This window comes from Dipteris shenzhenensis, chromosome 17 (assembly GCF_047967505.1).
Source record: "Dipteris shenzhenensis isolate YYH24624 ecotype China chromosome 17, Dip_SZ_1.0, whole genome shotgun sequence".
In the NCBI taxonomy this organism is placed as follows: Eukaryota; Viridiplantae; Streptophyta; class Polypodiopsida; order Gleicheniales; family Dipteridaceae; genus Dipteris; species Dipteris shenzhenensis.
The window spans coordinates 50,671,919-50,698,539 of record NC_141612.1 but is presented as its reverse complement, the minus strand read 5'-3'; the positions used below and the strand labels follow the sequence as shown (position 1 = coordinate 50,698,539).

The following is a 26,621-nucleotide window of genomic DNA, read 5'->3' as shown; positions in this document are numbered from 1 at the left end:
CACAGTGGTTGAAATGTCTCAGACCATGCTTACCCATCGAGAGGTTCCTCGGTTTCTTTGGGCTGAGGCCGCTGCCACCGCAGTACATATCCTGAACCCCTCTTCGACGCCTGCCATTCCTAAAGCTACTCCTTTTGAGGCATGTTGATGATTTGTTCATTATAGGGAGTCATGCTACTCAATATTTCCAAGACCAAGGCAGCTCTTTCCCAAGCCTTTGAGATGATTGATCTCAGCCTCCCTCACTTCTTTCTAGGTTTGGAGATCTCACAGGTTATTTTGTGTCCCAGAAACGTTATACTCAAGAGCTTTTGGAGGCTTTTCAGACGACAGTGTCGTGCCATCTCATCACCCATGGACCCTTGCACCAAATTGTCCAAGTATGACCCTAGTGATCTCGTAGATGCAAGTTGGCTCCTTGTCTTTTGGCTACTCAACACCAGATTGGATCTATGTTACTTTGTTGGTCTATTGAGTTCCTTTGTTTGGTCCAGCTGTCTTCTGCTTTCTTCTAGCTGGGATGAATGTTCTTCGAGTTGCTGTAGGAGGACCCGATTCTGGTCCAGAAGATTCGCCATCACTTCTTGAGCACTTGGGGGAAGCGTATCGTTTTGGTAGTCTTTCTCCTCTTCATAGTCTTCAATGTTGACTTCCTTTCCTGGCCCTTCCATGGCGCGTGATTGTATCCTTTCCGGATCTCAACACAACCATACACTCGCGGTAGTCAAGCTGGATACAAAACCGAAGCTGTGATAAATGTAATATGCAACGGTAATCTGATCGTGTAATCACAGCAAGACCTTCTTTAAACCTTTAGCGAGGAATTAGCGTTATGCACCATAGAGAGAGAAAGGAGAATGTGGACACCTAAGAAGACCCATTGGATACTGGTATGCGAATCCTTTGCTATCTTCAAGGGTCTCGCAATTGAGGATTGTTTTATCAGTCAAGGCAGCATTCCAGGATCTAGCTTTTAGGCTGGAGTGATTCTGATGGGGGGGAGAGTCAGACACTCATCGTTCCACCACTAGATGTTTTACTCTTGGCTCAGCAACCATCACGTGGAGTAGTAAAAGGCAACCCACTGTAGCCTTGTCTTTGAGCGAGTCTGAGTATTGTGCTGCGTGTTCCGCTACTTGTGAGGTAGTTTGGCTTTGTCGGTTACTCGGGGAGATCGGGTTCCCACAAACATCCCCGACAATCATCCATAGTGACAATCAAAGTTGTATTGTGCTTGCTCGCAACCCAGTGTTCCATTCTCGTACCAAGCATATTGAGATCCAGTACCACTATGTCCGGGAGAAAGTGCTCAATGACGTAATCCAACTTACGTACTGCAAGACGGAGGACAATAAGGCGGACCTCTTCACCAAGCCCTTGGCATAGCAGTTGCTTGGCGATCATTCCAGCTCACTCAGGATGATTCGTGATTCACAAGTTGAGAGGGGGTGTCAGAGGTGACATCTCCTGGTTCATTGAGTGAGGGCCTTGGTTGTGGGTCTGCCCGCCCATGTGAGGGAGGGTGAGGGCCATGTTTGTGGGTTTGCCCGCCTGGGAGAGGCAGAGACAGAGAAAGAGAGAAAGATGTATTAACGTTTGCAGGAGGCCGCGCGGGCCTATGAGACAAAAGTACAAAGCCAAAAGTAACTCATACAAGCCACTATGGGCTGAAGCAAAGGGCTCACTAAGGCCGTTGTTGAAAGCTAAAGTGCCAAGCTATCGAGCAAAATAGCAAAGTAGCAAAAAAGCAAAATAGTATTAGGTGCTCAGAGCTAATGCTCCGAGTACACACACATGCTCCATATATCCAGGTACCATGGTGCCTCTCTGATGGGATGTGAGGAGCTCTCGTATATCCTCTGTTGAGCTCTCTCTCTAGGTGGTGGAGGGCATGGTCTCCTCGATCTTTGTATCCGATGGGCTACGTTCTGGTTGATACCTCGTCTCTGGTGTTCTCCTCTGAGGAGGGCTGAAATAGACCGGACCTTGATCGTGTGTGCTTTGGTCACTCTCCATGCCGCATGTGGAGTATGCGCCTCTCATCTGGCATCATCGTGATGGTGACTCTCACTACTAATCCATGATGCTCTCATCTCATCAAGCTCTTTCTCCCTCAGCCTCCCCAGGAGCTGACTCAAATGCATAGAAGTTTGTAACACGTGTTTGTGCTCGGACGATCTTAGTGACTTGTGGCATCGTCTCCTGTTGCTCTCGAGTCTGTCAGTCATGCTACATTACCCTTGGATCCAGTGATCACCACCTCTTTCGATCAGCAGATCATTGCTCAGCATGAGGATATTTATGCATTAGTGCAATCCTACCCCAGTGCAGTGGATATCATCAGGCTCAGCCATAGTGCAACCTGGCGAACCTCAGTGTTCGGAGCCACTTGGTGTTGAGGGAGTCGTGGGGGGTTGCGACGCGGACGGAACTGGTACCTCAGGCCACCATGACTACTCTAGCCACATCAACCTCGATGGCGGTGCTGACGCCAGTAGACCCTATCTTAGTGAGAGCATGGCAGATACAGGATGCGGAAGCCTCGGCTATTATTGTGGGTATGACGACGGACGCGGTACTTTCGCATATTCATATGGCAGACACTTCGTTCGAGGCTTGGGTGACTTAGAGGGATATGTATGAGCTCGACAATGAGGCGAGAATTAGGGACCTCTAGACAGAGTTGTACAACATTAGTATGGATGAAATGGGATCAATTGGTGGCCGTTGGTCGAGCCCGACTAGGATGGTAGGGCTATTGCTGGGAATGCTTCCGTGGATCTATAATAGTTTTGTGACTACGATGACTTTTGGGGAGTTGGTTCCCCTGCTGTTGCAGCAAGAAGCTCGGGAAAAGAAGTACGATGGTACGAACAAGGATGGTAAGGCCCAAATAGCTTAGGACAAGAGCAAAGGCAAGGGCAAGGGCAGGCCTGGCAAAGGCAAGCCCAAAACTGACGACAGAGCGGACTCTTCAGAAGAAGACAACAAGAAGAAGAGAAAGAAAGAGAGGAAGTGCTTATATTGCGATGAGCTAGGACATTTTGTGAAAGATTGCAAAAAAGAAGACGGTTGGTCAGAAGTAGAATGGTGCCATCTCAGGGTTAGAGGATTCAGCTCATTTGGTGGTGACAGAGGAACTTTTCTTGGTGGCCACTTGTAAGAAATTCTAGATTTACTATATTTAGAAATGTGCTAAGGAACAAAAAGGAGAATGAAATAGCAGAGAACAAGGAACATTTGTATTGCTTGAGTGTCTGTAGTGTGTCATCCATACAGTTGGGCCTCTCTTATATAGAGAGTGAAGAGTCACACATGAAAAGGTGTGTACTTCAAAGTGTATGTGCATGAAGAGGTGTGTACCCCTTGTGAAGGGTGTGACCTTTGATAAGAGGGTACATTACAATGGTAGTGTCTCTTTAATAGAATGTCTCTTGTGAAGGGTTGTGCCTCATAGGAAGTGTCCCGTCGAAAGGCATACCCTTCCACAAGTGTCCATTCATCAAACCATCCATAAGTCTAAGTTATAGAGAAAGGAATACATCACAGATTGTGACAACCCCTCCCACTCAAAATAAGACCCTGGTGGAGATAATGAACTGGTGTAGAAAATATCACGGTAAATTCTAAAAATATTGTTGTAAAATGTTAGCGTATTGCTAAGTAGCGTCGGAGTCATCCAGATCTCGCCAAAGAATAAGAAATTCTGTGATAAGTCGATGTCGAGTCTCTTGCTGTTGATGGTCTAGAATACGCTCAGGAATAAGGAGAACATAATCGTCTTCGATTTCTGGGACTGCATCGCTTGGAATGTACGTCTTTAGCCAAGAAATATGAAATGTCGGATGGATGTTACCCCATGATGGTGGTAATTCCAGTTTGTAACTTAAAGGTGAATTTTTTTCGACGATCCGGAAAGGTCCATAGTATCTTGGTCGCAACTTAGGAAACACGGACTTGACCGTCTTGTAGCGATGTGTGGCTACAAATAATAGCACCATGTCACTAGTTTCAAATTCAAGGTGACGTCTATGTTTGTTGGCAGACCGTTGATACCGCTCTTGCGCTTTTCGCATATGATCCCTGACTTGGAGTAGAATATCTTGCATTTCTTGAATCAGTTGATCAGCTAGGGCCACTCGATGTTGAAGTACAAACTTTGTTGGTACAATCGGAGTGTGTCCATAAGCTGCTTGGAATGGAGTCATGCTGATGGCACTATGAAAAGAGTTATTATAAGCAAACTCAAGGAGTGGTAGATACTCTTCCCAAGCTGCTAGGCGTGACTGAATATAATGTTGGAGCATTTCTTCCAGAACTTGGTTGACTCTTTCAGTCTGGCCATCTGATTTTGGGTGGTAGGCTGAACTGAACAGTAGAGTTGTACCCAAAGATTCGAGCAAAGAAATCCAAAAGTGATTGGTGAACTTAGGGTCTCTGTCGGAAACGATATTCTTGGGCAATCCATGGTGTCGGAAGATGTGTTGTATGAAGAGTTTGGCGATGTTCGGAGCCTGTGCACTTCTTTTGCAAGCAACAAAGTGTGCCATTTTGGACAATCGATCAACAATTACCATAATCTGAGTGTTACCTCTAGAGGATCGTGGTAGTGTTATAATAAAATCCATGGAAATACTTTCTCACCTTTTAGTTGGAACTGGAAGAGGCTGAAGAAGCCCTGTTGGAAGTCATGGGCTTGCTTTCATTTGTTGAGAAGATAAGCAAGATGTAACCATTTTGATGATGTCGCTTTTCATCTGAGGCCAGTAGCATGTTGCACTGAGTAACTTGTAAGTTTTATTGATGCCTGGATGGGCATCATAAGGAACTACATGATGCTCTTTTAACAAAAGACGTCGAACATCCTTGTCATGTGGTACACAGACGCAATCTTGATAATACAGAAGGTCGTCTGTATAAGAATAGGATGAGAAGATCTTTTGTTCGGAAGTAGAAGGTTGATCTTTTGAAAGAACTTGTACTGCTGTGCCCAAGTCTTTGTCATTGAGATACTTCCCTTTGAATGAGTTCGGAAGATCCACAGATAATGTAGAGATTACCATAGCTGATGCTAGAGTTAACCTGTTGAGAGTATCTGCAACTACATTGTGTAGTCCTGGAATGTACTCAATGGTCATGTGAAAGTTGGCGAGAAACTCAACCCAGCGTGCTTGTCGAGCATTCATTATTGGCTGAGTAAAGATATACTTTAGAGAGTGATGGTCTGTCTTTACCACCGAGTCGGCTCCCATGAGGTAATGTTTCCAAGAGCGATAAGCATGTACAATGGCAAGAAACTCCTTATCATAAACCGGGTATTGGATATCGGAATGTTTATGGCTGTCAAAAGCAATAACTTTGCCTTCTTGCATCAAGACTGCTCCTGTAGCGATGTCGGAAGCGTTAGTCATGACCTCAAACAGAAGGTTTGGGTCAGCAATAGCCATAACAGGTGTGGTAGTGAGTGCTTGCTTGAGTTGTTGGAAACTATACTTTGTTTCGGGAAGCCACTGAAAAATTGCCGTGCTTTTCAATAATTCGGACATTGGAGCTACATCTCGAAAAACTGATAGACCTTTGTACGGTAGAAGTTTGCCAATCCGAGAAAAGAGCGGACATCATGAACATTCTTAGGAGTAGGCCAGTTTCGTATTACCTCGACCTTCTTGGGATCCATAGAGATGCCTTGAGCTGAAATAACATGTCCCAAATATTCGAATTGGGTTTTGAAGAACTCACTCTTCTCAACGTTGATGTAGAGGGAATTTGCGTGAACAACTTCAAAAACTTGGTGAGAATGTTGTTTGTGCTTATGTTGGGATCAGCTGAAAATGAGGATGTCATCGAGGTAAATGATGACGAACTTATGGAGGAAAGGCCTGAAGATGTCGTTCATTAGTGTCATGAATGTGGCGGGGGCATTGTTTAACCCAAAAGGCATGACCAAACATTCATAGTGTCCATACTTTGTTCGAAAAGCTGTCTTATACTCATCGCCTTCTTGTATGCGGATTTGATGATAACTTGAACGAAGATCAATCTTTGAAAATTGTGTTGCGTGGAGAAGCTGATCGAAGAGATCATCAATGCGAGGCAATGGATACTTGTTTTTGATAGTGAGCTTGTTGAGGGCTCGATAGTCGATGCAGAGGCGCATTGACTTATTCATTGAGTATATCTAGGCATATAGCTAACACCCCCCCTCAATGTCCACCCATAGGTGAACTACCTTCTCGGCCCAATGCCGAGTCTTTGAAGATGACCCTGAAGCTGATCCTTCCCGAGTGCCTTGGTGAAGAAATTTGCTTCATTTTGCTCTGTTGGACAGTAGACCAATTCCACTATCCTGTCCTCAATCAAATCATGCACATAGTGATATTGAATATCTATATGTTTTGTGCGCGCATGAAACACTGGATTTTTAGCAATGGCCATGCAACTTTGATTGTCGCACCTCAGCACAGTTGCCTCATCCTCTTGCACTCCCATGTTCCATAAGATCCTCCTCAGCCATAGTGCTTCACATGCAGTAAAACATGCTGCCTTGTACTCAGCCTCGGTAGAAGACAATGCCATTGTTGGTTGTTTCTTACTGATCCAAGAGAAGATACCTGAACCTAAAGAGAAATAATAGCAAAAACTGATTTCCTAGAATCAACATCTCTAGCCCAATCTGAGTCACAATGACCAGCCAAGGAAGTGCCCGTACCATAGGTGACGCCATAATCAAGAGTGCCCTTTACGTACATGAGCACCCGCATCCCTGCATTCCAATGATTCTCCCGGGGCTTATTGGAGAACCTGCTCAAAATGGCAACAGTAAAATTGATGTCCGATCTGGTGTTGCACAGATAGATGAGACTGCTGACCAACTTTCTGTACCTCCCGATGTCTGCTGGTGGTGAGGCATCCTCCATAGATAGCCTTGCATTTACCTCCATAGGTGTAGCTATCTCCTTGCACTCAGACATATCAAATGCCTTCAAGATATCCCTTGCATATCTCTGCTGAGAAGATCTTGCCTGGCTCTTGCCAGACTTCAATCCCCAAACAGTAGTGCATCAAGCCTAAGTCTGTCATCTCAAACTCCGTGCTCAACGCCTTTTTAGTCTGTTGGATCATGTCTTCATAGCTACCCACATATAGAACAATAATAGCAGATTTTTCACCTTTCTTGTACACATACAAGTTTGCATCTGAGGCACATCTTTTGAAGTTTAATTTATGAAAGAATTTGTCTATCCATTGGTACCATACTCTCGGGGCCTGTTTCAGCCCGTACAATGCTTTCTTCAGCTTACATACCTTATTCTCAGAATGGGGGGCCTCAAACCCTGGTGGTTGAGCCATGTACACCTCCTCCTTGAGGTCACCATTCAAGAATGCTGATTTAACATCCATTCGATAAACTGGCCACTTTTTATGAGTAGCCACCGATAGTACTGTGCGAATAGTGGTCATTTTGGCAGTCGGAGCAAAAGATTCTTGAAAATCAAACCCATCAACCTGCGAAAATCCTTGTGCAACCAATCTGGCTTTGTACTTTTCCAACGTCCCATCGGCCTTGTACTTTACCTTCCAAACCCACTTGGTGCCAATAACCCTTCTGTTAGGTGGTCGATCTACCAGCTCAAGTTTCATTCTTCATGATGCTGTCATATTCTACTTGCATAGCGTTTTTTCAATCTTGGTCTGCAAGTGCTTCCTCCAAACTCGCAGGCTCCTTTACTTCTGCAATAATCTCAGCCATCAAGGCCATATTGACTATGTGAGCAAAAGCCCTCCTTTGCTCCTCAATTCTCTGAGATCGCCTTGGTCCTTGATTCCTTTGCTCTTGCAAAAATCTTTAAACTCTGTAGAAACAAACTCACCACCAGCATCCGATCTGATTTTCTTTACTTTTCTCCCTGTTTCATTTTCAATAAGCTATAGCCATTCTTTTAATTTACCAAAAGCTTGAGCCTTTTCGCGAAGAAAGTACATCCACATCTTCCTATTATAGTCGTCGATAATTAATAAAAAATAGGAAGATCCCCCTAAGGCTTGTGTAGGCATCTTACCGCACAAGTCAACATGCACCAACTCTAGAGGAGCGTTTGCTCTATTCTTGCTTTCTTGTGGGAATGCCTTCCTCTGTTGCTTGCCCATCATGCAAGCTTCACACGGTTCTTTGATTTCTGCGACTGCAGGTAAGTGAGCAACCATACCTTGCTTTTGCATCTCCTTCAGCACTGCAAATCCGATGTGGCGGAATCTTTCATGCCAAAGTCTGCTTGTGCCGACTCCAGCGGTGGCTGTAAGAGCACTTAGCTCATACAGGTTGTTCCTTCTTACTCCTGTGCCAACAAGATTGCTTGCACTATGCAGAATTTTTGCTCCTGTCTTGTTGAATCTCACCTCATGGTCAAGGTCAGTTATGGAAGCAACTGATAGCAAATTTCTCTTGATTTGTGGAACATACTGCTAGCACATTAGATAGTTTCTTAACATCTCTTGCAGGTCATGTGACGGCAGGCACTACTATCCAATACCCATGAATGAGTGGTTGAAGCTTCTTGAACTGAGGAACACTCTTCCTCAATGGCTAGAAATAGATCCAACTCTGCTTCCGTTGTGTTAGCTGTCTCTTTCCCCTTATTTGTCTTCTTCAGGGTACCATTCTTTCATCTGCTTTCTTGACCTGGTAATTTGCAATCACATGGCCCTTCTTCTTGCAGTAGAAGCATTCTCCCTGAAATTTCTTCTTGCCGTCCTCCTCCTTTTTGTCACCTCTAGTAGAGGACTCACCTTAGGTGGAGGAACGACCTTTGCCTTTCGCAGTGGCAGAGAACGTAGCATTCTCATTGCCGCCTCCATCTCGAGCTTTAAGCCTCAATTCCTCCTCCATAAGTAAAGCATAGAACTCCTCAAATGACAATGGTTGGGGTCTCACTTGAGTGTTAAGCGCTGTTACCAGTCCATCAAACCTTGGTGGACATATCCGGAGACATCGACGAGCTAGCTCTTTGCTAGTCTTTTGTATCCCAGCACCAGCCATCTGGTCACACAGATTTTTGATTTAGGTTATGAATGCCTCCGCTGTCTCTCCTTCATTAACCTTCTCAGCTGCGAGCTGATTCTCCAGGTTCTGGATCCTTGTCTGATTCCGCATCTCATATTGACTCTTCAATATGTTCCAGGCCACAGTTGCCTTAGATATATGCTGAATCAAGGTCAAAACACTATCAGTAGTACTTGTAACCAGGGCACACAGAGCATCTGCATTCCTGTGTTTCCAAGCTCATAGAAGGTCGGCATTAGGAGGTATCGTACTCCCGGGATTTGCTGGGTCCGGGGTTCCTTGTGGTTCTGGGTCAGTCTCCAGAAGCTCATTTGAATTCAGAATAGCAGTAATTTTAAACTTCCACAGAGTGTAGTTCGTACCATCTAGGTTGCCTTTAGTGAAGGCTGGTGGGTGAATCCTCAACGCCTGGATTGTTGGTGCAGCTGCAGGTGCAACTGCTGAATTCGAGCCGCTTCCTGTTGCCATCACTCCGTATGCTATTGAAGCCCTTGCCTCTCTTCTACTCTTTGATCCTTAGAGCCGCTTGGGCTCTAATTGTCAGGGGAAGAGAGAGGGAGTGGAACAATGGAGACAGAGAGAGAGAGAGACACAAGGAAGTGTGGGTGTGTAAAATGTGTTGAGCCACACCACAAACTCAAGAGTTTTATTAGGATTAGGGATTCACCCTATGACTGTCTTAAGACAGTCATAGGGGTCATAACTTTAAAAGGGTGGCAATGTGCCTTTACCCCAACAACCTCCCACCTAAAGGCCAATGTGCCTAAAGGGGAGAAAAGAATAAAAAATTACAGCAATATACAGTTACTGTATACAAGACCATAAAATAAGAATGGTCTCATCCTAATCCCATGATGTGGTGACAATGTGCAAACCGCTCTGTAGGCAAGCTCTTAGTGAGCAAATCTGCAGGATTATCATCAGTATGCACCTTCATAAGCTCAAGCCGCTTGTCTTCCAGTACCTCCCTGATGAAATGGTATTTCACATCTATGTGCTTGGTCTTCTGATGAAAGACCGGATTCTTTGCCAACATGATAGCACTCTGACTATCACAATGCAAAACTGGCATATCTCCTGTAATGCCCAAATCTCCCACCAGCCGAGTAAGCCATATTGCTTCCTTGCAAGCCTCAGTGGCTGCAACATATTCAGCTTCAATGGTTGACAGTGCAATGCATTTGTGCAACCGAGACACCCATGATATAGCACCTCCTGCAAATGTGAAAATATAACCGGTAGTAGACTTCCGGTTATCTGCATTCCCTGCATAGTCTGAATCTGTAAAACCATGCACCAATGCATCCTGCCTACCATAGCATATGCACAAGTCTTTGGTACCCTTGAGATACCTCAAGACACCTTTCACTGCTTCCCAGTGCCGCCTGCCTGGATTTGCCATATACCTGCTGATGACTCCCACCGCAAAAGCAATATCCGGACGAGTGGCAACCATGGCATACATCAAAGAACCAACTGCAGATGCATACGGAACCTTGGCCATTTCAGCCTTATCATCATCTGATCTGGGGCTGTCCTTACTGCTGAGTTTTAAATGTGGAGGCAACGGGGTACTAATAGACTTCCCCCCCTCCATTTTAAACCTCTGCAGTACTTTGTCAATGTACTCCTTCTGTGACAGAAACAAAAGTCCCTTGGACCTGTCACGAATAATCCGCATACCAAGAATATGGTTTGCATCACTCAAGTCTTTCATGTCAAAAGACTTATGCAGTTGTTTCTTCAAAGCACTAATCTCCTGCTGAGCTGGCAATCAGCATGTCATCCACATATAGAATGAGTAGCATCAAACTGCCATCCTTTGCCCGTTTGGTGTACAAGCAGTGATCGGTCTCACACCTATGATACCCTTGGGACTGCATGAAGGCATCAAACTTCTTGTACCATTCTCTTGGTGCCTGCTTGAGTGCATACAAGCTCCTCTTGAGCTTACACACAAGCTGCTCTTTCCCTTTAACAGCATATCCCTCTGGCTGACTCATGTAGATCTCATCATGGAGATCTCCGTGAAGAAAAGCAGTCTTCACATCCATCTGACATAAATCCATGTCCTCATGAGCAACAAGAGCTAACACTGCTCTCGAAGTAGTCATCTTGACTACAGGGGAAAAGATCTCATCAAAGTCAATGCCCTTTTCCTGCTTAAATCCCTTGGCAACCAATCTGGCCTTATACCTCGGTAAAGCATTTGAATCCACTTTGACTTTGTAAACCCACTTGCATGGCAAAACCTTTCTGCCTGCAGGTAGCTGCACCAAGTCCCATGTATCATTTTGAAGTAGGGAGTCCATTTCTGATTGCATGGCTTTCTCCCACTTCCTTTTCTCTGTTCTTCCCATAGCTTCACTGAAGCTGGAAGGCTCACCACAATCTGTCAGCATGATAAAATCAGCCACATTATTGGCTCCTGGAACAAACCTGTCAGGAGGCCGTTGTACACGGGTGCTCCTCCTAACAAAATGTTCCGTATTAGGCTGCTGTCTAGCCTGTTCGTCATGCATGACGGGTGGCTGTACCACCATATTTGGCTGTTCTACAGTGCCATTTGCTGGCATATCCAGTGGTGCATCATTGGCAAAATTGTCTGGCTGATTTTCAGCCTGTATACCCTCTTGAACAGGGTTATTTACAGCAGCCTGCTGCTGCATATTAATGGGCATTCTTTGCTGTCCGACATCATCATAAACAACCCTTCTGTATTCCACAGGTTGCACGGGTTCTCTGTGTACACAATCCTCTTTAAAGATGACGTCATTGCTGCGTATAATCTTCCATTTGACGGGATCCCATAACCTGTACCCCATTTCACCTTCGTCACCGTAACCCATGAAGATGCATCTGAAAGATTTTGGCTCCAGTTTGGTGCGCAGTTCTTTGCGTATATGAGCAAAGCACTCGCAGCCAAACACACGTAAGTGCTTGTATGAAGGTGGCTTGCTAGACCACACCTCCTCTGGCACTTTTAACTCCAAAGCCTTGTTCGGCGACCTGTTAATTAGGTGAACTGCTGTTTGCACGGCTTCTGCCCAAAAGCCATGGGGCAATGCTACATAAGACAACATACATCGAACTTTCTCCTGAATAGTTCGATTCATCCGCTCACTCACACCATTTTGAGATGCATTATGAGGGGCTGTGAGTTCTCGTTTAATGCCCTTAGCTTCGCAAAACTGTACAAAAGCATGTGACACATACTCACCCCCATTATCGGATCTGAGGCATTTCAGCCTGCGTCGTGTCCGATTCTCAACCTGAGCGACAAACTTCTTGAAAGCATCTAAGGCATCGCTCTTATGCTTCAAGAAATAGACCCACACTTTGCGTGTGGCATCATCAATAAAAGTAATGAAATACTTTGCACCCCCTAGTGATAGCTGTGGCATTTCACACAAATCAGTGTGCACTAGATCAAGCGGTGCTCTATTCCGGGGAGTTCTCCTCTTATGAGGAGTCATAGAATGCTTTCCAAAAATGCAATGATCACAAGTAGGCAAATCTGAAAATGAAAGAGACGGCAGATAACCCAAACGTGACAGTTCTTGCATTCCTTTAACGGACATGTGTCCCAACCGGCTATGCCACAATGAAACCTTCGGCAGCTCGGTTATGGCAACAACATGATTACCTACACTGGAAACATAAAGAGGGTACAAGGTATCACTCTTATAACCCTCAGCCACTACAACCTGGCCATCAGTAATCACCCATTTGGAATCCCCAAATGTGGTGTGGTAACCACTGTCATCCAACAAGCCAGTGCTAATCAGATTTTTCTTGATTTGCGGCACATGACGAACACCATCAAGCATAAATATGCGTCATCAGGGAATACTATCTGTATACTGCCAATCCCTGCAATCTGACATGCATAGTTGTTCCCAAGGTGAACAACTCCATGAGTACCTGTGTAGGAAGTGAACCACTCCCTATGAGGAGTAACATGAAAAGAAGCACCTGAATCCAAGAGCCAGGTATGCATGTCAAGGCCATCAACAACCAATGTATGTGCAATTACAGCAGAAGAGCATAAAACATCATGTCTGTCACTGTCACTGTCCTCTGCTGCAACATTCACTGCATCCAAGTCATCTGCCTTGGCCTTGCCTTTGCCTTTGCTTCCACTGCCTGCATCCTTTGTCTCAGCCTTCTTGGCTTTCTGATCCCGTATAAACTTGAAGCACTTAGACTTCACATGTCCCTTCTTGCCACAGTAAAAGCATTCAATATCCTTTTTGCCACGGGTCTGACTGCGGGATTTGGACTTGCCAGCAGATCTCCCCTTCTGCTGAGTCCTACCTCTTTCCTGTACCTGCAAAGCATTGGAAGACTTGCTGCCCATATTATTCTTCCTGCTCATCTCCTTCATAAGGAGAGAGCTCTCCACATCAGCATACATAAGAGTGACATTTGAATTTGACAGAGTGGTCTTGAAAGTGTCCCAACTCTCAGGGAGGGTACACAACAAGAAAGTAGCCTTGAACTCCTCATCAAGGTAAAGATGGCATTGAACTCCTTCAAGTGTGAGGTCATGTCCAAATTACATCTTGAATAGATGTCCTACAAAGGCATTGCAGACTGTCACACCTTATGAGGCTCGCATTTCCCACATGAAGACTTTTGGATGCTTAGCTTACGCTCATGTGATTTCACAAAAACGCACTAAGTTGGATGATAAAGCTGTCAAGTGCATTTTTCTTGGGTAAAGTTCAGAGAGCAAGGGCTATAAGCTATATCAGCCGCGCACGGGCAAGTGTTTTGTTAGTCGAGATATTGTGTTTGATGAATCTTCCACTATGCCTTTGCTGGAGTGTCAAAAACAGCCGGTTGTTGATGCCCCTGACATATTTGATAGCTTGATGCCTTGTTTCTATCCGATGCTCGGTTTGCTGTTCTATCTCAGATTATGCCTCCTCCATCTTTTGGTCATTTGCAGCCACATGTGCAGCCAGAACTTCAGCCTGATATGCCTCTCATTGATCATGATCATTTGCACAAGGCTCTTGACCCCCAAAGAGCAGAAATAGAAGCCCAAAAAGGTACCCCGTTGGCTCCTTGACACATTAAAAGACAGCAAACAAGATACTCCTCTGCCAGCCCATACGAGAGCAGCTGTCCGTCAGATGCTCATGATGATGTTCCATCTGAGGTTGTACCTCCTCCATTTGTTGGTCACATGCAGCCACATGTGCAGCGAGATATTCAGCCTGATATGCCTCTCATTGATCAGGATTTAGGACCATTTGCACAGGCTCTTGACCAGGAAAGAGCTGAAATTTAGGAGCCCAAAAAGGTCCCCCGTTGGCTCCTTGATACATTAAAAGACAGCAAACAAGATACTCCTCTGCTAGCCCGTACTAGAGCAGCTGTCCGGAAAGAGTATGCTAGTTTTGTTGCTTATGCTTTGTTTGCTACAGCATGCAATGAAGAGCCCTTATGTCATTAAGATGCCTTTCAGAATGATTGTTGGTTGAAGGCTATGCAAGCTGAATTGGATTCTATCCATCAGAATAAAACTTGGGAGTTGTGTGATTTGCCTCTTGGCAAGGATGCCATTGGAACTAAGTGGGTCTATAAAATTAAACGGAAAGCTGATGGTTCAGTGGACTGTTATAAAGCCCGTCTTTTTGCTAAGGGCTATGCTTAGCAGCACGGCATTGACTTCGAGGAGACCTTTGCTCCCACTTCCAGGATCACTACTATTCGCAGTGTTATTGCCTTTGCTGCCCACTTACATTGGGAGGTACATCAGCTTGATATCAAGACAACTTTCCTTCCTGAGCATTTGTAGGAAGAGGTCTATGTTTCCCAACCTCCTGGCTTTGAGGTTGAAGGTTCTGAAAGCAAGGTATGCCCCTTGAAAAAATCCCTCTATGGATTGAAGGAGGCACCTCAGGCTTGGTATTCCCGGATTCATACTCATTTGCTCACACTTGGATTTCAGAACAGCCCTACAGAGGCTACCCTTTACATCCGCAAGCGGGGACAGATTTGCTGATTTTAGTCCTTTATGTGGATGACATGCTTGTGACTGGGATACATGCTCAGCAAATTGCAGATTTTAAACTTGATTTGCAGTAGACATTTGTATCTTGGTCTTTTGGACTACTATTTGGGCATCCAATTTCCTAGCAGTGAGGGGGGCATTTTGATGCCACAATCCAACTACATTGGACAGCTTTTGCAGCGTCTTCAGTTTGAGGATTGCAAGCCAGTATCCACACCATTAGAGCCTGGTTTTCACTTCTCTTCTGAGGATGGCAACGGTACATGTGATGTCACTCTCTATCAGCGGGCAGTTGGTTGTTTGATTTACTTATGCCATACGAGACCTGATCTACAGTATGATGTCTGACAGTTGAGCAGATATATGCACAGTCCATCTATGCACCATTGGCATGCCGTGAAGCGTGTTTTCAGATATCTTAAAGGTACTTAGCATTCAGGCCTTCTTAATGGGGCTGATACTTCACTTGTCATGCATGGATTGAATGATAGTGATTGGGTTGGTTGTTCTGACACTCGTGTGTCACAAAGTGGCAATGGTTTTATGCTTGGTACTTCATTTGTTTCTTGGTTCAGCAAGAAGCAGAGTACAATTGCTACTTCTAGCTGTGAAGCTGAGTACAGAGCAGCTTTTATAACTACAGTGGAGTGTGTTTGGCTTTGAAAGCTACTTGAAGATCTTTGTGCATGTCAGATTGCTCCTACCGTCATCTTCAATGATAGTCAGAGTGCTTTGGTATTGCACGGAATCCAGTTTTCCATGCTCGCACAAAGCACATTGAGGTTCACTATCACTATGTTAGAGAGCGATTATCAGCAGACAGTTGATATTCAGTTGTCTTAGATTCCCACTGAAGACAACTTGGCAGATCTTTTTACGAAGGCTCTACCTCGACCTAAGTTTGAGGCTTTTCAGCAAGCTTTAAACTTAGTATCTTTTGTAACTTGATCTGTTGTACTCTGTATAGTCATAGGTTGCTATATTTCTACGGGACGAACATGTGCAACCATGACACATCCATAGATGCCACTTATACCTTGGTATGTGTCTTTTAGGCCTAGTTATAGTTAGTTAGGACTATTCGTACAGTTAGTTTATGTACCAGCTAGGTCAGTTAGGAGACTTAGTCCGGTTAGGGCAGTTAGCCCTAGGGTTTTTTCATGTTGGCTCTAGAGCCCTTGAGTCTTCATACTTTAGTTTTACAGCAATCTATTACATCATCTCGTTTTTCTCCTTCTTGCTTCGATTTTTGAGCTTCCATTGCTTGTCATAACTAACATGTAAAAGATCCTCATGGATAACCTGGTTGACCTTGTGTGACAGGAGGGGAGAAAAGAGAGCGTCCAAGCATCTCTCTGTGCGTGCATACCAGCATCTTTGGTCACCTGTTGCTGAAATTGCCATAGATGAGGACAATGCTAGCCATGGTAGTCTGCTACGTCCAGAAGTGTAATCCTTGTACTCCCTGACTCGATACAGATACGCCATGACCTGAAATGCAGCATCTAGTTGTAATGGGGATGACCCAAACTCAGCCTGAATGATCTGGTGAGGAATGGATGGCTTGCCACGAATCATTTGCGATAGCATGAGAATCTGAAGCCGCTCCACACGAGCCCACTTTATAGTTGACAAATCTGGTCCCTAGCAAGGGCTGCCATACATCCCTGCTAGGTGGAGGAGTCAAAAAGCAGTCTCTTGGTCCGTGGATCCTAAAAGTGCGAGTGGAAGCACTGCCTCTCTAGTCTGGCCAATGAAGCGTATCCCCTGCCTAGGCGGGCCTGCATCGCGGGTCTCATAGTGAAGATGGGTCCTGAGAAGACAATTTCGAGATACGTGTATGACGAAACTATCTCAACAGATGACCCATTAAACGTGAACTGCTCTTGGTGCATGACGGTTTGAGATGTATTGAAGATCATAAACTTGGTTTTACCAAGGTTGACCTTCAAATCATGAGACTCAAAAAATCTGAAGTACGTCAAGGTGTCTTTGGAGCCTCTTTGCTGAGGAAGACAAAAGTGCCACGTCATCTGCATACAACAATATTCGGATCAACGTGTCAAGGAGAGAGCATCCATCCCCCCCCGTGTCTGCATCATTGTCTTGAGCTCGTCAATGTAGAGGCCAAACAAGCTAGGTGATAAAGGACACCCTTGTTTGATCCCAATAGTACTCATGATCTTGTATGTCCACCCAGACCTTGCTCGGACTCTTCCTGAGACTCTCTCATAAAGTGCCATGACAGCCCAAATGACCTCCTGATGCTGTAGGCGCCGAAGGAGGCGGGCTCTTGAAACCGTATCAAATGCTTTGCGAAAATCCACAAAGCAATAGTAAACCCCCTGCTTCCGTGCCTTCGCCTCCTCCATGATACACTTGAGCATGAGAATGTGATCCATGGTTCCATGATCACGTTGGAATCCAACGTGTCGTGCTGCTCTAAGTCCTTGACACTCTACAAATCGACTGGCCTAAGAATCAAGCACTGATGCATAAATCTTGGACATGACATGTCCGATCATAATGGTCCTGTAAGATGCTACAATAAAATTAGTGATGAGAGATGTGAAGGCAGGGGATCCCATGATGTAATCGACGCCGCTAGAGTCTCCCCCATGTGGAAAGCATGTGAGACCACCTGAGGCGGGCCATCTATCAAGACCATTATAAATAATGAGATCATGCAATCTGTCGAGATCCAATAGGGCCTGCCCATAAGATGTGATCGGGCCTTGACTATCGGCCGAAGCACGTAGCATACCTACTCATCATCCCTGAAGTCGAGGAGTGGTACCTGCCGGTCGCTTGTCCTCGCGTTCAAGTCCCCAACGAGGAGGACTTCTCCGCGGCTGGAGAAGTCAACAATGGACTGATAAAGAGCTGCACATGGAGATGTCCCACCCTCATCTCGAATATCTCTAGTAAAGTGGGAGGTCTCTGGAGGGAATTAGCATATTGCAACAAACAGATCCCGGCTGTCCATGTGTTGGATTCGGATCCAAAGAAACCTGTAATGTGCATCTCTCTGCTCTACTGAAATGGTCCCCAAAAGGGTGGATCTGTAAAGAACTGCTACTTCTCCTAACCCTCGTACTCCCCCTGTGTCCCTTGTCTCATCTCTGTAAGCAGAGTCCCATGTGTACCCGCTGAGTACTAGTAGTGGGCACTCTAGACTCTGATGTATCTCTTTGTAAAAGACTATGTTGCGACCTGTATAGGATTCCGAGAAGTTACCCGGTTCTGACCATAAGGTACCATTATAGCTCCAAATGGTGCAGGATAGGGTCTCGGAGATGTGTGTCTCATAAACCCCGCCTCCCTATGTGGGGGGGGGGGGCTGATGCCCGATGGGGGCCTGTAAGAGGTCTTCCATCTCGTACCACTGCCCACTTCCCATCCTTGCGGGCCTGACGATGATGAGATTTCAATTCATGATGAAAGAATTGACCACAAGTGTTGAAGAGAGACTTGTAATTGAAAGAACTGACGATTGTTTTCTTAGCGATGGGTTTTAGGCAACCTGATTGTTTGGAGTTGCGATCAGCTCAAATCAATCACAAGAATTTCATGGTATTGGAGCTTTCTGCGACATTCGGGCTGAAGATTCCTGATATTGCATGGATTAAGCCTTAGATCAGCCCATGGTCGCTTTCTCTGTTGTGATTATGTGTAGTTGAGGAGTCAGTGCCCCCCTTGAGTCAGCCTCCCCATTTGGAATGATGGCAAGTACCAATTAGGCAAGTTCTGGATGCAAAAGGGATGGTAGTACATGAAAGCGCTTTTACGAATCATTGAGAAGACTGCAAAGGAGTTCAGGTCAAAGAAGCTGAAGTTTCTAACCCTGCTCCAGGTATAGGTGGATAGCCATGTAGCAAATCCCATACATCCTCTTCCACAGCATGCACTGAAAGACTGTAAAGGTGTATAGACTCTTCGAAGCTATTTTAGCCTGAGATTCTGCAGAGATGTATTTTCATGCACCAGATTTTTCAGGATGCGCTGAAGCAATCCAAGTCAAAGTGAGCCTTATAGACAGCAGAACATGGGACAAGCATAGAAAGAGTTGGATGGGTTTGACAAGAAGAGACATGGAGGCAATGAGGCATCATCTATCTTCTCCTCTATCATCTTCTTCCTGACATTCTCCTTACAAGCGCATTATTATAACCATGCAGGATAAAATTGGGCAACTCTTAAAGTACAACAGGGACCATTCAGAGGTAGGGTTGACATATATAAATATTTTTCACGGAAGAGGAGCCATCGAAGAAGCAAAGATGAACCTTGTAAATATTTTTGGCACCTGGGGCGTGGAAACCCAGGATATGGCATCCCCCTACATGGGAAGGATTCAAGTCAGATTCGAAAGTCATTTTCTTCGACATCAATTCATGCTGCATATGCTTACTGGGATAGGATTTCTCTCGACAGAATCAAGGTGAGACTGTTTTAGAATTTATCCATATATTTTGGTCTAGAGTAGTGTCTGATGGTTTTTTAAAACGGGGTGGGCTAGAAGGTTGAACAACCTGCGGAAAGTAAAGAGAGGGCTAGAAGGTTGAATAACCTGCGGAAATATTTCTTAGTGACTCTTTATTTTGGTAGACTTTGGAAGCAAGATTTTAAACCTCTTTTGAAAATAACATTGTGGATAATTCTTTTGGCAGAGTCCGGTTGCTGGCTATCAATGCTGCATCCGTCAGGTTCTAGATCAGTCCTTACTTTTCCAATCTGTAAGTTTCGTCATATGAGGAAAGCTAATGAGCACACCAAGACAAGGGCTGAGGGAACCGAGCCACTCAGAGATCAGCCAGATCAGCCATGTGTCAGGCATCTGCATCGTCCAGATATGTTCAAGAAGCAGTACACAGTCCAATGCACACATGGCCATCAAATGGATGCGAACCTGGATGCCTTTTGGTTGGCCAGATGTCGGCTTCTTGTGAGTGCCATGTGGTAGGGGGTGTTGCCCACTTGCCCACGTTGGCTTGCAGTTGGCCATCTTATTGGCCAGAAGAAGAGGGGGGGGGGGGGGGGATGCACCACCGTAAGTAGGGTTTCTCCTCCTCGCTTCCTTATTTTCTCCTTATTCTTCCTTGAGGAGTTCTGTAGGCTACAGACCTCTAGTCTGTAGAGTGGGGCTTGGTAGAGTTTATCAACAGTTGTACAGCTCTGGTTGGCTTGCCTTGGAGGAGCATTCTGTGAACAAACAGATTCCTCTTGTTCATTCATTGCTGATCTTTTAAGTTTGTATAGTGGTATTGTCTACGCTGTTGAATCCCTCACAAAAAAGATGGTTGTCAAGCTGGGCTATAAGAGGACCAGGCATTCATAAGACTTTGTTTATGACCTAATAATGCTAAAATTACCTAAGGTCAACGGTTGTGCCAAGAGGGCATAATGGACAAGGGCTAGCCATGCATGAATGGTTCTAGACTGAGTCAAATGGGTATAGGCTAGTTGTGGTATTGAAATTCAGGTCAGTGGGTTTACTAGAATGCTAGGAATGTTGATTGGGAGGTGATGCTCTTATGCACGTGTCAATGTGCTTTGTGCACAACTTGAATAGGTTTGAGCGTTATGTTGTGCATGGTATATAAGAATACGTTTGGTGCATTGGCTGGCCAATCGCCATTGATACTGGCTTTGCATACTAGTCTTTTAATTTTTCCAGCTCATGTTACCAATGCATGGTTTGAGCATATCTTGATGGTGTCAATGCTTTTTGGTGCATCTAGAAAAGTCCCCATGGTTCATTAACATGCTTGGTAGACCATGGCTTGGCCACTATGGACAATCTTATCTTTGGAATACTTATAATCTTACACAGCATTGCCAATTTGATAGGCACCCTTCCACCATTGTATACATATACATTGACTTAATATTCTTTTATCATGGCAATCGACCAAACATACCATATAGCTGTTTTTGCTTAAAAAATATATAGCTTAGCGTAAGATTTACATGGATATTTGTAGAAATCACACATATGCTCATGGCTCAAAATGAAAGTCAGGTCTCTATCTGGGCATATGTTTTCTGGCAGGTTTTACTGTGTACACCTCATCCCTAGCTAGTGGGTTATATGGGTGACTTGTTACTTGAATCATTCGGCAAAGTTTAGACGCCTGCGCTAGCAAAAATTTTCCAGGCCTTAGCAGACTTGTTTGCCAATACACAGATTTTGCCATGCTATTTCGGACGATGAAAATAACAAAGTTCCTGCATTCACCATCTTGTGTCTTTTCCACAATTGTGCTCACAATGAGCTTGTGTTTTCGTTTGCGCCTGTATTAGGATCACCTCCTCAAAATCCATTTCCCCCTGTAGCTCTTCTTGGACCATTGAATTTGTAGGTTGATACTATGAAGAATAATGTGCCTTTGGCAGTAATAACCGTGTTGACAAGCATGCTAGATCAATAATGGTAAATTTATCATAAACTTAATCTATGATAGTAGATCATGTAAAACTGAAGTGCAACCACCCTAATCAAACTTGCTAATTGTCTTACTAGCTTAATTCAAGAAGTTTGTACGATGAGGGATTTGGCTTATTGCAACATTTCATAGTCTGCACAAGGTGCACATGAAAGTCTGCATGCTATTGGAAAAGATGGCTGCTGTTCACATGGTTCTATGGTATTAGACTCGTAATTGACGATGAGGTACTCAGTCGAAGGGTTTCTAGTGGATGTGAACCTGTACCTGACTTCATAAGAAGAACTGGAGGTGCTGTGTCAGCTTGAAACTTTCTTTTTTGAAAGACATGACAAGTTTTCAAAGCACGTGTATACACAAATTTAATTTTTTGTTGTTTTCTCCCATTTGATGTTTCAGTTTCAGAGTACATTTCAGATTTGTGCAGGGGGACGATTTAATTTCCATCAAGCTCAAGAAGATTTAACTTCTTGTCTTTTTGGTGCACTAAGCAGGCAAGCTGGGTCAAGTGAAGAGGTAACAGCCTGTGAGAATTGGCTATTCAAATTTAGGGTTTTTTTGGGGCTTGCATTGAGATATTATTGGTACATCTTTTGCTTGCATTGAGAATTATTATTTATGTGCTTGCATTGAGGTATTATTGGTACATCTTTTGTTTAGGCCTAGGGATGACTGTAATGTCTTGAACGAAAGTGGGTGCATAATAAAGTGACAGCATTTACTCCAATGCAGGTTGCTGCATTGTTTGTTCTTCTTCTGCGAGGACTGGGTTTCACTGCACGGTAAGGCAAATTTTCACTTCTGTGCTGTAAGTTTCTTCATCTCTACAAGGTTCCTCCTATTCCCTAACACTAACCTTGAGGCTTGCTTGAGATTACTGCCAATATATTTTGCAAAAGTTGAAACTTTACACTACTTGGATATAGACAACTGGTCGAGGAGGTTGTTAGTTTCTGGGAGAGAGAATTTTGGTAAGGGACCAACAACATATGAACCTGTGAGTCTTCTTGCTCCCCACTACTAGCCCTGCCCCTCCCTTTTGCACCTGCCTCCTCTTTCCCGTGCTCCTCCTCTCTGTTGGGTAAGTATGATCAAGGGCTTGCTCTATGGTGCATGTGTGCATCTAGGGGAGTCACATGTGTGTTTGTGTGTGTTGTAAAGGCACATCAAGTGCTATGATGTGTCTAGTGTGTGACCCAAGTGATGATGTAAGACAAAGGCAATCCCACTGATGTAGGGATTGATTCCCACTGATGTAGGGGCTGATTGCTACTATGTAGGGAAGGTATTACCTTCTCCCCCTTTCTATAAGAGAGAGTCCTCTCTCTCACAATCATAACAGAGATCTACCATCTTTCTTTCATTGTGCTCTCACACCTCTTGCAAAATGCATCTATTCTATCCTACGGGATCCTACAATTGGTATCAGAGCTTTAGGTTCTAGATCTAGCCTAGCCTAGCATTAGATGCTATCTCTAGCATAAACTACTAGTTTCTCATCTTCTCCATTTTCCTCCTTCTTCCCCAAATCTTTGAGAGCTCTGTTCTCTGCCTACAAACGACCATTGCCCAAACCCTTTGAGCTGCAAACTCCTCACGTATGGGTGAACTTCTAGCTGCAAGCAATCAGAGAAATTTCGATTGTACGCGCAATGCCAACACTCACACTCTCTAACGAAATTTCGCGCATTGCTGCCTCTGTACTTACCTATCTGCAAATTCCTCTGAGCCAGTGCTGGACGACACTGAGGGCAAGCTGTTGTTGAAATCTGAGCTCGTTTGGACAAGAGATGGAGGAGAAAACGCCGAAAAACCAGTCGGTTTTCTCAAGTATCTACAGGGCGACCTGGCGCAACATTGCGCCCCTCCTTGCTGGTAGCTCTTCTCTAGTATAAGGCCTTTCTTCCTGCATAAAAATCCCCTTGAATAGAGCTATGAGCTGTGAGAATTGCACCCTCCAAGTTCTGGTCTCTGTTTTGGACAGTTTTGACAAGGTTGTGAGTTTGATGCTACATTAGATGCTACTTTAGCATTTTTGATGTTTTAAAGTGTTGAATAGCTTCAGTACAACTATGGCTACAGCTTTGCTTTAAGTTGCTACACCTGGATTTGCTTGGAATACTTTCATTTAGCCACCTCTATGAAGCATGCAAGTGAAAGCATCATTGATTTGTAGTATGGAATTTGGTTACAAGTCTTTGCTACACTAAATGCTTGTACTTTGAAGGATTATTTTTGCTCATATTTTCACTTGTAAGGCACTAGACACTGCCCTTGGGTAAGACCTTACCATGGAAGCTAAGACCTTTTTTGAGAAGTTGGATGGAACTAGTTTCTATACTTGGCAAACAAAAGCCAAGTTTATGCTTATGAAAAAGAAGATATGGAATGTTGTGAATGGAAAGAAGTCTACAAAAGAAAAAGCTAAAGACAAGAAGGACTACTTCAACAACAAAGCAATTATGCCTGAAGGAAGAACTCTATTAGCAAATGAAGAAAATGAAGACTATGCTTTTTAGGCACTTTGTCTTTTTTGTTTATCATCACTTAGTCAAATTTTGAGATTCTCTGCCTGGAGTAGTACTCTAAAAAGAATATGTTATGTAAATCACCTCTGGTCACCATATGATGTAGGCCATGTGATATGTGTTTTGACTATCCCATTTTTGTGAACCTCACACCCTTGGGAACCCTTGCTAGCATGAGATCCTAGCCATAGATTAATCCTTGACCACCATGAGATGGCATGAGAAACTATGAGACTAGATGTATCCTTGACACTGCAAGAGGCAATCCCTTGAGGGGGGGTTTGTTGGGGTAAGTATGATCAAGGGCTTACTCTATAGTGCATGTGTGCATCTAGGGGAGTCACATGTGTGTTTGTGTGTGTTGTAAAGGCACATCAAGTGCTATGATGTGTCTAGTGTGTGACCTAAGTGATGATGTAAGACAAAGGCAATCCCACTGATGTAGGGATTGATTCCCACTGATGTAGGGGCTGACTGCCACTATGTAGGGAAGGTATTACCTTCTCCCCCTTTCTATAAGAGAGAGTCCTCTCTCTCACAATCATAACAGAGATCTACCATCTTTCTTTCATTGTGCTCTCACACCTCTTGCAAGATGCATCTATTCTATCCTACGGGATCCTACACTCTCGTGCCTCTTGCTGTTTGGCTTCCTCCTGCTCAACTTGGCTGCTTGCGTTTGACAGCCTTGCCCTCCTACTCGGCGCCCCGTTCTTCCCCTTTCCCATTTTTGGTAGATCTCACCCCTGGCCATTGATTAGTGATAGTCTTGCCCTCTTGCTCGGCGCCCCGTTCTTCCCCTTTTCCATTTTTTGGTAGGTCCCGCCCCCTGCCGATTGATTAGTGTTGGAGATATCATAATCAAAGATTGTGTGTGAGATGTGATGCGTTGGTGTGTAGTACTAGGAGATCTAGTACTAGTTCATGTGTGGGTGCCACGTGTCACTATGGGACTTATCCCATATGCACTTGGTGCAAATGTGAGTGTGTAGCCTATAAGGCTTGTACTTCACTTCTCATGTAGTGATGATGAATGAATGAAAGCCTTCATGGATTCTACATTTGTCTACCATTTCTTTACTTCCTAGCCTCTCTCTCTCTCTCCCTCACACTATGTTTCTAACATGGTATCAGAGTAGGTTAACCTTGCCATAGTTGCCACTTCATCTCTTCCCTAACACTAACCCTAACCCTAACCCTAATTCTGCTCAAGCCTAAAGCCTATGCAGCCGCCTCATTTCCATCACAGTTGAAGCTTTCCCTCTTCTCATTTCTGCCTCCTTTCAGCTGCCTCCTACCCGATTAGGATTTCTGCACAGCCACTTTCATTGCTGCCTTGCAGCCCTTTGCGCTCATTCCTGCCCGTCTAGCATCTCCTCAACCAGTTGCCACCATTCGGGCTCTCTTTGAGCAGTGCCTAGGCCATTGATAGCCTCTTGGATAGCTGGTCGGTGCATCTTCTTCCTCCTAGCTTGCTGGTCGGCAGACAGTTCAAGGCACGCCTGCACGTGTGGATCTTTGAAGCTGTCTTGGAGCTTTTCAACGCCGATTCTAGGGTTTGCAGGCTGCAGCAGCAGAAGTCAACCATGTGTGAGCATTTACTCCAGATTTTCGTGACCTTTGAAGGCTATTTCGACATATTCTGAGGCTGCTGCTGCAATTTTGAGTCATTTTGAGGGTGCTGCTGCAGAACCACCTCTTCCAGAAGCATTTGCGGGGCTGCTCCTAGCCTCTGGCTCTTCCAGAACGGCCAACTTTTGGACTGGTGACCTGCTGGTGCATTGGAGCTGATTTACAGAAGCGCTTCACACATTTCAAGATATATCATTGCATTTGGTGCCCCTCCTACCTTCTTGAGGATTTCGGACCTGGTATAGCACCTTGAGCAGTCCTTGAGCAGTCATCACGCCCACGAGTGCTTTTCACTTGGCTCATTCTTGCATTCTTGGGCATCTACTTGCTGTTTTTGACTTGGGTTCACTCAGTTCTACATTTTGGGGCATTTGGAGCACCACTAGACACCTATATCTACCCGAGACCAGCCCATTCCTTTGCTGGTCCTTCATCTCAACTTGCCATCCGCCTTCATCAAGGTCTTTGCCATCATGACTTCATTGTCTTCTAGTTCTTTGCTCGTGGAGAAGTCCAAGGGGGAAGGTTTTCCCACGTGGCAAACCAAGATGCTTCTTATGCGTGAAGGCGTTTGGGATGTTGTTGAGAATGACAAAGTTGAATTACTTGATCAGCAACAACGCAAGATTTGGAAGTAGCATAATGCCAAAGCCATTGCCCTCATTGGTCTTTGCTTGGCCAACTCTCTCATCCATCATGTGAACTTCAAGTCAACAGCTAAGGAGATTTGGGATCGCCTTGAAACATTGTTTGGTAATAAAATCCCCAACTCTAAAGTCTTTTTGAAGCTCAAGTTTATGATTTGAAAATGGAAGAGAGTGATTAGTTGAGTGATCAGATATCTAGCAAGGTTTCAGTCTCTTGTTCAACAACTTTCAAGTTTGAAAATCTCACCTAATGATGAAGATAAGATGGTTGTCCTTATGAAG

General features: G+C 44.6%; 1 protein-coding gene across 3 annotated transcripts in view; it reads left to right on the top strand.

Annotated features, from left to right (window-relative positions):
• Positions 1 to 26,621, top strand: part of RAD4 (DNA repair protein Rad4 family) — a 122,335-nt gene that overhangs the window by 16,717 nt on the left and 78,997 nt on the right. For all 3 annotated transcript variants that reach the window (XM_087388130.1, XM_087388129.1, XM_087388131.1), the window contains 2 exons: positions 21,932 to 22,048; positions 22,265 to 22,314. In XM_087388130.1, coding sequence (XP_087244256.1) covers positions 21,932 to 22,048; positions 22,265 to 22,314 — 167 coding nt within the window. The remainder of the gene's footprint in view (positions 1 to 21,931; positions 22,049 to 22,264; positions 22,315 to 26,621) is intronic.